The sequence below is a fragment of the Choristoneura fumiferana genome, chromosome 5, assembly GCF_025370935.1.
Source record: "Choristoneura fumiferana chromosome 5, NRCan_CFum_1, whole genome shotgun sequence".
In the NCBI taxonomy this organism is placed as follows: domain Eukaryota; kingdom Metazoa; phylum Arthropoda; class Insecta; order Lepidoptera; family Tortricidae; genus Choristoneura; species Choristoneura fumiferana.
Window position 1 is genome coordinate 17,949,485 of NC_133476.1, and position 11,637 is coordinate 17,961,121.

At 35.6% G+C, this 11,637-nt stretch overlaps 1 protein-coding gene across 3 annotated transcripts; it reads right to left on the reverse strand.

Annotated features, from left to right (window-relative positions):
* Nucleotides 1–1,060: 1,060 nt before the first annotated feature.
* LOC141428300 (DNA repair protein RAD51 homolog 4-like) lies at nt 1,061–10,843 on the reverse strand. 3 transcript variants are annotated; one of them, XM_074088219.1, is made up of 5 exons: nt 10,448–10,843; nt 10,010–10,220; nt 9,530–9,707; nt 1,761–1,883; nt 1,061–1,359 (listed from the first exon to the last, which is right to left on the reverse strand). In XM_074088219.1, exons 1-5 carry the CDS (start codon nt 10,708–10,710, stop codon nt 1,121–1,123), a joined length of 1,014 nt encoding a protein of 337 aa, XP_073944320.1. In that variant the 5' UTR covers nt 10,711–10,843; the 3' UTR covers nt 1,061–1,120. The 3 variants fall into 3 exon arrangements, with proteins under 3 accessions (XP_073944320.1, XP_073944321.1, XP_073944322.1); XM_074088220.1 differs by lacking the exon at nt 1,061–1,359 and having other exon boundaries at nt 1,770–1,883; nt 9,530–9,547; nt 9,618–9,707; XM_074088221.1 differs by lacking the exon at nt 1,061–1,359 and having other exon boundaries at nt 1,770–1,883; nt 9,618–9,707.
* Between the last annotated feature and the right edge of the window lie 794 nt (nt 10,844–11,637).

An 11,637-nucleotide genomic window follows, 5' to 3' on the forward strand; every position in this document is an offset into this window, starting at 1 on the left:
AACATTATATAGTTGTACAAGTTGTACTCCTCGATCATGTAACTAATGCCATTTGTTAAAAAAAAGTCAACTATACTGCAAAAGTGACATGTTTACAATTCACATGATCTTTTTTTTTTAATAGAGACTAGACAAAAGTAATGAAGCTATTGTGTGGTAGTTTTGGAGTTATGCACTTTTAGAATAAGCACATTTTAAAATAATTGTAATAAATTTATTAATAATTGAAGCGAAATTTAAAAAATATCAAAGTCTCTTTTTCCAAACAGAATATCAAATCAAATTATAGTCTTAGAAATATGAAATCTTGTCAATTGCAAGCAAGACCGTAATGTCAAAAAACCTCACGATACTAAAGCCATCTAGCGATATGCGTTGCCAACCTAGAGGCCTAAGATGGGATACCTAAGGCCAGTAATTAATACTTTAAAAATGTTAATAAATAGTTTATTTTTAATAATAATATTTTAGGCCTGTGCCCTGCAGTGGGACGTATATAGGCTGGGATGAATGAATGAATGAATAATATTTTAGACATACCATACTTAGTTATTCTTTACTTCCCCCTTCCTTTTTACATACTCAAAATAATAGGCAATCCTAAATAAACCCTTACCTACCTTTTCTTATATTACATGAATAAATGTATGCGATAAAAACACGATAATTTTGTGTAATTTGGGATAATTTTGAATTTGCATATTGGCAACACTATGTGGTGCTATCTATCAGAAATCACAATTCCTATTTTTTTTATTTTAGATTATATTGAGCAAGCGTATTGCTATGCTAATAAACCTATATTCAGATTTAAAAACTATTTTTGGTATGGTAGTGCCAGTGCCACCGGAAGAGTTGAAGTCACGCACATAAGAACATGTCATATGATGACAGCAGGATTTTGACATTAACTCATTCATTTCATTCGTTCTCCTTTTAACCAATCAGTTCTTTTTGTAGCTGTGTGTGTGCATTATCATTCACTTCAACTCTCGTGGCACCTTATAATTAAATTATGTATTGCTAGGCTTAATAATATTAGTTGTATTGTACAATGCAATAAGTATTAATAATTTTTAATAAAAACGTTATAATGCATAACAAACTATCCTAACTATAATTAAGTTATTCCTAAATTATTGAGCATAATAGTACAGACATTACTATTTAATGTTTGACTATTATCCAGAACTGTTATGGTGATGTTAGTCTCTGAACACATTTCACTGGATCTGCTGTCTTGTTCTTTTTCCATAAACAGTACCATCATGGGTATATGCTGCCAATATTTACCCAGACACCGGTTTCTCCTTTCAGTAGGAAACATTTGCTTACCATAGGATGTTTGCTCTCCATCATCTAAAATGTAATAAAAAAACATTACAGATTTTTACTTACACTTATAGTAATGAAAGTTAGTAAAGAAACAAATAAATATATGAAGTCAAGCTATACAAAACTATTATGAAAGGTTCAGATGAACTGAGCCTCCTTATTTTGAACATGGTTAAACAAAAGCTAGATTCACACACAAAACAATTTCTGCCACCCCATAGAATTTCAATTATTCATATTAATATCCTCTCATTCTGAGGGGAGGCCTGTGCCCTGCAGTGGGACGTATATAGGCTGGGATGATAATGATATTAATATCCAATTACCTCAGTCTTTACATGTATTTACATGTATGGGTTAACTATATACCGACCAACAGAGCAGTTTACATTTTCACAAACATGTTTCAAGAAACTAAAGCATACCTTCTATTTCAATATTGTCATGATCCATCCAGCGTGTCTGTATGTTAACACAAACCATACAAATATTTTGCTCCTTACATAGAAACCTTGCATAATTTACGAAAGTATTTAGAAATGACAATCCTGCAATCAAAAAAAAAAGTTTGAATACAAAATAAAAATTCTAGTAAAAGAATAGCGCTCTTGTCTGTACAGTACTTCCATTCTAGCATGGTGCGGGTGACAGCTGTCAATATTACAAGACTTGAGAGTCAAAGTGTCTCATAAAACTAATAATTTAAAATCGTAATCGATTGACATCTCGAGCGCGGGAAGGGTAACACGTCATTTCCTGTTCTGTAGGATTTATCCAATTTTTATAATTTCTGGAGGTGGCTTTTAGTAATCTTAATTCTGTTTGTAATATAATTTCTGTTTAGTATTTCTGTAGATATAATTCAGGTGATACGTTGTTTCAAATATATAATGTACAGGGGACGGACGTAATGGCGGGTAATTCGGACCCGTCATGCTCCAATGTTCCGGGGGCTCAGTCCGAATCTGAATTGAGGGTAACTGATATGGAATTAGAATCCCCTAATAGCCTTCCATTGGGTCAGCAAACACAATCTTCCTTTCTCGAGAATGATGAAGAAATTTCTGGTGAGTTCATTAAAGTTAAACCTAAGAAAAGACCGTTGGTTAAAACGTCTGACAATGACACTAGAAAAATAACGAAAATTGATCGTACACCTCCGGCTCCGCCTGTTACGAGGCAATGTTATTCCAACCGTGACTTAGGTCCGTTTATTGTGCACGTCGCTCAAAAAGAATCATCACCTGGTTCGGGCTCCTTCCTTAACCCAGTGAAATTTGGCCAATTTATGTTTTCTCAGAGAATTGGGCATATTAAGCAAGGCGGAATAAAGAAAGTAGGACGTAACAGACTTGCCATCGAATTTGATTCTGCGTCCGCTGCTAATGCGTTTATAAATAACGAATGTATAATAAATTCCAATTACACAGCATTCGTGCCCACCTACAATGTTAGCAAAATGTGTATTGTCCGTGGGGTCCCGAAGGATCTCAGCAACGAGGAGTTAGCCGCTAATATAATTACCCCGCAGGATTTTGGTAGGGTTCTCAAGGCGAGACGACTTAATGCAAAAAGAAAAGTAGATGATGTAGTAGAGTGGCTGCCAACGGAAACAGTGGCTCTCACTATTGATGGTCAAAAACTGCCGAGTCGTGTTTTTCTGTTTCACAACTCTTTTGAAACGCAACTGTACAATTACCCGGTCATACAATGTTACCAATGCTGTCGATTTGGTCACGTACAAACGCAGTGTAGATCTCCGCCTCGATGCTCAAGGTGTGCTCAACCTCATGTAAGCCGGGAATGCAAGGTTGAACATGTTTCATGTCTTCACTGTTCTGGTCCTCATTCTGCCACGGATAAAGTATGCCCAGAGTTTGAGCGCCAACAAAAATTAAACTAACTATGACAGAAGATTCTATTTCTTATGGAGAGGCTTCTCAAAGATTCCCAACAGTCAAACGTTCATTTGCAGATGCGACAAGGGGCTCCCCGCCGCCAAATACCCAATCATATAGGAAAACTATTACAGTGACCCGCAAGCCTCGTCCTCTTCTCTCTGAGGGTTATGATAAAAAAGCGCACCAAGCTTTAATCAATAGCTTCAATATTCCCCCGCCGCAAAATGGTTGTGCTCTTCGTTATTCGAATGACTACATCAACGAAGAAGTAGCTCGAGAGGATACCCTCTTATCTAATGTTACTAACTCTGATAGATCTTTCTATAATGAAGCCCAGTGAACAACAATGTTTTAGACTCATTACTAGGCACACTTATTATGCTTCTTAGTGTAGAAAACTTACCGTCCAACGTCGCTACAAAAGTTGAAACTCTTTGCAACATTTTAAATAAAAAAATTCAAAATGTATACGGCCATCCAGTGGAACGCGCGTAGTATTATTAACAAAAAATCTGAACTTACATACTTTTGCCAAAAATATAACCCTATTGTATTTGCAATCGCTGAAACATGGTTAAAGCCTCAGTCGTCGTTTAATTTATCTGGTCATATTACTTTACGTGATGACAGAGTTGATGGCTGGGACGGGGCAGCTCTGATCATTAAAAAATGTATTCCTTTTGTTAATATCCAAATACCTGCTCATTCCAGTAACCTGTTTATTGTGGCTGCAAATATTTTCAACATTTCTTTTGTCTCTATTTATATTCCTCACCCTTCTCACTCAGTTTTATCAGAACTTTGTTCTATATTAAAAAATATTCCTGAACCCATGATTTTGATGGGTGATCTAAACTGTCACGATATGTCTTGGGGATCGGCCATATCTGACAATAACGGTAAAAAGTTGCTGAGCATTTTCGATGAATTAAATCTGTGCTGTTTAAATGATGGTAGACCTACTAGACGTACGGCTCCTAACCAAAATGTGTCGGCTGTAGATGTTTCTGTGTGCTCTTCAGACCTTGCCTCTGAATTACCATGGAATATCTCAAACAATTCACATAACAGTGATCACTTTCCTATAATCATAACTCTTCCAAATTTCTGTTGCCCCCCAGTCTCACTTCTCCCTTTGCAGAAATACAGATTGTCTAAGGCTGACTGGGACAGCTATTCCCTTTCTCTTGATAGTAAAATAGAAATTCTCTCATCTGATCCTAATATCAACCTTCAAGATGCGCATGACCGTTTTGTTAAAGTAATTCATGAAGCCGCTGAAGAGGCTATTCCTCTTAAGGCTGTAAGGCGTCGGGTTCCGTCACAGCCGTGGTGGGACGCTGAATGCTCGGCAGCTGTAAGAGATAGAAATCTGGCAGAAAAGAAATATGTCTCGGATATTAATATTGAAAACTACATAGCTTTTAAAAAAGCCAGAGCTAAATGTAGAAAACTTTTGTCCCTCAAAAAATGTAATGGTTGGAATAAATTTTGCGAATCTGTTTCTCCTTTTACCAATTCTTCAATTGTTTGGCAAAATATCAGAAATTTCCGAAAGGGCAAGGCTCCCCCTTCTGGTTATGCTTCTTCTCTAGCATGGACTGAGGATTTCCTGAATAAATTAGCTCCCCCAACAGTTCCACTTTCTAGCGATATACCTACTTTGTACCACTTCAGCCATTCTGATCATTTTTTGAGTAGGAAATTTGACTTAGACGAACTCAAGTCAGTTTTTTCATCGATAACAGATTCGGCCCCAGGTAGGGATGGTATAATTTATTCTTTTTTAAAAAAGGCTGGAACTCTTTTTCATTCTTTTCTGTTGGATCTTATAAATAAAATATTCGAAACAGGTGATATTCCCAAAATCTGGAAACAGCAACTAATCCTTCCTATCCTTAAAGCTGGAAAAGACCCTGAGGATCACAATTCTCATAGACCGATCGCCCTATCATCAGTTATGTGCAAAGTGGCTGAGCATCTGCTCAAAAATAGGCTTGAGTGGTATGTGGAAAATACAGGTGCTCTATCGTCAACTCAATTTGGCTTCAGAAAAGGCAAAAGTGTTACTGACAGCCATGCTCTGTTATCGACAGACGTGAGGTTGGCATTCACACAAAAACAGTCCGTTGTCTCGGTTTTTCTTGATATATCTGCGGCTTATGACAATGTCCTACTCTCGGTGCTCAGAAGTAAACTGCGTCAGATAGGTGTTCCGGAGAAAGTGGTTTGTTTTATAAATAATATTATATCTGGTAGGGAGATTTCATTGCGATTGCCAAATTGTCAGGGATGCAGTAGACTGGTGTGGAAGGGCCTGCCCCAAGGCTCGGTGTTAAGTCCACTTTTGTATAACATTTACACCTCTGACTTAGATCAGGCTATTAACCAGCATTGTAATATACTCCAGTATGCTGATGATATTGCCATTTATGCGATTAGTAAAAACGTTGACCAAGCTGCTACTTTTATAAATAGAGCTCTTGATTCTCTGGGTCTGTGGCTTGACGCTCATGGTTTAGATTTATCACCTTCAAAAAGCGTCGCTTTGGTATTTTCTAGGCAACGTTTTATAACCCCAGTAAATATAACATTCCGCTCTCACCAAATCTCCCTTCAAGATAAAGCTAGATTTCTTGGTGTAGTTTTTGACTCTAAATTGTCGGGCTCTGAACATATTAACTATGTAGTTAGCAAATGTGAAAAAAATATTAATATTTTGCGTTGCCTATCTGGTGCTTGGTGGGGTGCCCACCCTTATTCTCAAAAATTACTGTATAATGCTTTAATAAGGTCGCACTTAGATTTCGGCTCTATCATTTTAGAACCCTGTAATTTGGTAAATCTTAGAAGACTTGACCAGGTTCAATCTAAAGCACTAAGGTTAGTAACAGGGGCTATGAAGTCGTCACCCATTAAAGCTCTACAGGTTGAATGTTCGGAGCCTCCTTTAAATATTCGCCGTCAATACCTGGCAGATAGATATATCTTTCGTGTAGCCCAATTTGATAATCATCCTCTTTTTCCTAAGCTAGAATTACTTGAAAACTATACTGAAATAAACGTCTATTGGCGCAGGAAAACAAAACCTAATACTTTAATTAGTTTCAACAGATTAAACAGCTTTAATGCTCCTATAGCAACATTTTCTAAATTGCCCATATATTTAGTTTCCTTTCAGGCCCTTACTTTTCACCCGAAAATAGTAAAATTAGGAATTCAAAAAAGTTCCTCAGCGGCCAATGACAAGTTCTTGTCGGCAATCAGGGACAAGTGGCAGGACTGGAATTTGTTTTTCACGGATGCTTCAAAACTTAATAAAGATGAACCTGTTGGGTGTGCCTTTATTCATGATAATTCACGATCAACCTATCAATTTCAATTGCCTCCTATATCAAATATTTTTACTGGAGAATGTTCAGCGATTCTAAAAGTAATTAAATATATAAAAGAGCATAGAATAGTTAAATCAATTATTTTCTCGGACAGTCTCAGTGCCATCCAAGCCCTTTCATGTAATTCTATTAAAAATTGTGCTAAGTCGGCAATAGTATGTCTTCTAAAGGAAGCTCTTCTTTCTTGCCACTTGATGAACCTGGAGGTGAAGATATCCTGGATTCCTAGTCATAAGGGCATTAGTGGGAATGAAGCTGTAGACAAGGCAGCTAGGGAAGCTGCTACTGGAAGTAGCCACTCTGTACATCAATGCTTTAGTAATGATTTAGCCGCTCTCTCAACGTTGATGTTGTTTGATTCGTGGTCCAACGAATGGAACACGAACAACAAACTACAATTTTATAAAATCCAGAACAATATTCCTCGTCGTCCTTGGTTTTTCGAATTTAAATTCAAGAAAAAAGTGACAAGCTGTTTAATTCGACTTAGACTGGGTCACGTGTGCTGTCCAGAATTTCTACACAAGATTAAAATTAAAAATGATCCTATGTGTGAATGCCGTAAGGACATTGGATCATTAGATCATATATTTTTTAACTGCCCTCTGAATAAGTTTGACATTTATGATGATCTTATAAAATTAAAGACTGAGCTCCCGACTAACGTCCGTACCCTTTTAGCTAACTTTAAAGAAATTGTTATTTACCTTTTGGCTGAATTTATTGACAAAAACGATATCAAGCTGTAAACAATGCTTCACATTATAAATTTTAATTGTTGCATTTAGGTATGTGTGTAAATGAAATGTAAATAATTGTAAACTAATTGCCACAGTGTCCCTTCCCTGGGTTATTTTAATCGCTCCACAAAAGAGATAGTCAAAATCACGCAATTTGACGTGACATTGGCAAAGTGCCTCGCAGCAAACGCCATATCAACAAAAAAAAAAAAAAATCGTAATCATAATTAATGTCATAATTAAACCGATTATTATGCTAATTTTATGAGAATATAAGTAAAATTCTCGGTTGGAATATTATTTGCCACTTTAGTAAGGCTAAACGGAGTTTACAAGAATGTTCGTCATTACCGATACCGTCAGTACCGATATAACTCAAGATCCATTAGGTCCCATCACTAAAAGAGTCTCTGGTGTTACGTTACATGCATATCACGTTTATTTAATTGTGCTTTAAATTCAATTAATTGATCGTAAAAGTCTGATAGGTTAAATTTATTTCGTATAACAGTTTTTTATGTTCAAATATTTTACGCCAGTCATATTCAGGCTACAACTGAAATAAACTTCCATATATTTAGACCACAGCAACTTTTTTTTTAGTAAAACGAAACAATGCATAAGTGTCACCCGCACCCGCACATGCTAGAATGAAAGTACTGTAACTGTACATAGTTTCGTTCGCTTTACCCTCTTGGGAGACCACAACAAAAGCTAGTAATAGAGCCATTCTTCATTATTAAGATTCTGTCATGCAACTTGATGTGAATTGGCTAAGTGCCTCACAGCAAATGGAATATGAAAAAAAAACCGTTTTCAGTGCACATTCAAGATACTCAATTTAAAGCATAACATCTGCCCAATTTCAAGTTATCTTTCAGTCTTGGGACCGTAGTGCAGGAAATGAAGCAAGTAATTGTATGGAGACCCATGCATTAATTTCTCAGTCGATTAAATTTTGCTTGGTTATTGTATACTATGAGCCTGAACTAACATATAAATATCCAAAAAAAAAACCTTCCTAAGTTAGGTATTTATACGTAAAAAGAAATCTGTTTATATATGGAACCGAGTAAGAGTAATTCCTCTGTCCATAATTATTTTACCAAATAAATAAGTCATTTGTAAGTATCACTATGAATGTAAATATCATATGTGATACTAGAAAAAAAATCTAAAACTTTTACAAACATGATAATTTTTTTTTATGATAATTCCTTTTTTGACGCTCATTTCCATCGGAAAATTGCTCTGTAATTTTTTTCTTCTTATATGATCTTAGAATGTAATTTGGCGTAGTGGGTAAGAAAAAAAAAATGCATACCCAAATTTATGTATTTTAGAACTATTAAAAACTGAGAGTGGAAAATTACTCAGCCTGATTTATTTTTAAATATATACTAAGTAGTCATGTATGTATACACTTAAATCCAAAATATACAAATAGAAATCCCGCTTGTAACACCACACTCCCTTCCCTACACACTGCTCCCAATATGTTTAGTTTTTAATACACTCATTATTTTTTTGGATGTTTTTATAGTTGAATGGAAATAAAACTGTGAACTTAATTCAATAAATAAAATGGATAGAGAAATTTTCCACAGCAAGTAAAAAAACAATTTCTGAAAATAGTATAATTGTGGTATTTTTTTATATTTTCAGTTTTTAGGTATAAAACGACAATAAAATGGCATTCCAGTAAAAAAAAATGGACGGAGCAATTTTCCGGTTCTAGACACGCCAAAAAATTATATTTTATTAATATCAGTATTTCTGCTGGCATATTTTTTTTTATATTTCATATATTGTTGCAATATGTTATGTTACAGAGCATTTTTCCGTAAAAAGATATTAACGATTTAAGACTTTAGGTATTTACTTAAATCCTATTATTATTATTCTTTGGAAATTTATACAATACTTTTTATTTATTGATACTTTATCATACTGTAAAGTTTTTTCTGGCAGAGGAATTACTGTTGGGGTCCACAACCTTTATTTCCTACATTACCATGCATGACGACAGCGCCACATAGCAGTGGCAAATATGGGCATCCTTGAGTACATGTTGTCACAATTGTCAAGCAAGAAGTATGTACCTAAACATAATAATTTCAATGAAATCAAGTTGATATGTATGTTTAAAAAAACTTACCAACTTTATTGCCATCACCTAAAAATTGAAACATCAGACAAGGCAATGAATCAATAATAATAAGACCAAGGTTTTCAACAGACATTACCCCATTTTTAAGTTTCTTGAAGAGTTCAACTAGTTCTTCCATAGTCCATATGTGGACTATTTTAATTTTGAACATGATCATTGCCATTTCCTGGAAGATAGAAAAAAAATACATACAGTCAAACATAGAACCTCCTTTTTTTGAAATCTAAAACAAATTCCAAACTGTACCTACTCTGCAAGAGTTATTTTTATTTAACAAGGATTTATACAGCAAGTGAATTTTATATATTAAATTAATAATTTGTTTATACATATAAAAGTTTTCACCAATTTTTTTTTCACATCAATGAATATGGTGCCATATTCACAAATGCTATCTATGTATTTAAATTAAATTACTATATTTAACTGATTAACAACCATTTTTTGTGAATACTTTTGTGAGATTACCTTGTGTGAATATCCACATGCATCTAGAATTTTTTGAACTCTTACAGCAGAGAAATCTCCCTTTGTATCAATGTAGAGTACATTGTTTTCAGAACTTTTGGCACAAGCTATTGCAAGGTGAAGGCAAAGTTGTGTTTTTCCAGAGTCTGCTAGCCCACATACCTCTGTGATGAAGCCAATGGGCAAACCACCACCTGTAGCAGCATCTAAGCTGAAAATAGATTGAGCGAGTAATTTTATGGAAGACATAAATTAGCGCAAATATTATTTCAGAAATAGAGGCTACTTATAGCAAAGGGCGGTCAGGACAGAAAAATTTCGTTTTTATCGGAAAAAAAAATTCTCAGCCGATGTAATAAATCATATAGAACCACAACTGTATAGAACGCATAAAAATAAACATTTTCTTTGGAATCAACAAATGCCGAGATGGTTTACCTCAAAATGCCTGTGTTCAAGGATTTTCTCTCTTGCAAAGTATCAGTTTTCAAAGAGCCCACTTTTATCAAAGGTGCTGCATATTTGTTTAAAATATCATTTCTCACAGCTAAAACCTGGGGAAGGGTCAGTTTAGTTAGAATTGATAATTTCCCTGCGTCCTCCTGTAGAAATTCCAATACTGTCGTAATACGGTTTTGTGCTAAAGTCCTCAGTACACTGCCAGTAAGGTACGTATGCTCCTCTGCTTTAAGCACTTGCATTTTTATTAATTAGCTACGAAATCGTATAATCTCATCTGCAAAAATTTCAATCTGGCTCAACAAGCGGTAAAGTATTTCAAATTTCTTTTGGAAATATTTTTGTTTTTAAATTCATTCAATTCAAAGTGACAATGACATTGACAGTACAGGATCATAGACCAAAAAGCCTCAAGGCGCGGCCACATGCAAATCGCTCGACGCTCGTTGCCATCGTCAAATCTAGTCACGTGACATTTAGCGATAAAGCCGCATTCATATTTGTGTGTCGTTTTGTTTTGTGATGCTCTCTGTCGTGATACTGTTCACATTTATGTGACGTGTTATGACGCACACGACGAGTTATGACGTGTTATATATGACGAACACTGGCGCGTGCACACTAGTCCGCGTTGTGTTGTGTCGCCGCCCCCCGCACCTCACCCATTCTGACGCGGACCGGGATAGCTTGTGATGCGACCCAACATAAGCCGTCACAACACACTGCATCAGATAAGTGTGAACGCAACCATATAAAATGAATGAAACCGATATCGTTCTTACTCGTTGCGACACAACATGACACATAATGTGGATGTAAAGCTGAAAATATTGAGCTTTATCGCTGGAAAAAAAACTTAGTAAATTTCGGCAAAAACACCATTTTTTATTTTTTCATTCACTCTAATTTCTTTTATTTGTACCACTGCCAGGACTGCTACTATGAATAAGATTAATGAGATGAATTAAGAAATCAGCTTCCAAGGCCAAGATCATTCCTGCAAGAGGCCATCTTGTCGCTGCTGCTCGACGCGGTGACTTAACGCTTCTTTTTTACTTTACGCGGAAAATTCAAAATCATCTTTAAAATGGGATCACGTGAACAGATTTGTCGCTGCAATCGAGCGACGAGCGACTGCATGTGGCCGCACCCTTCAACAATGTCCATGC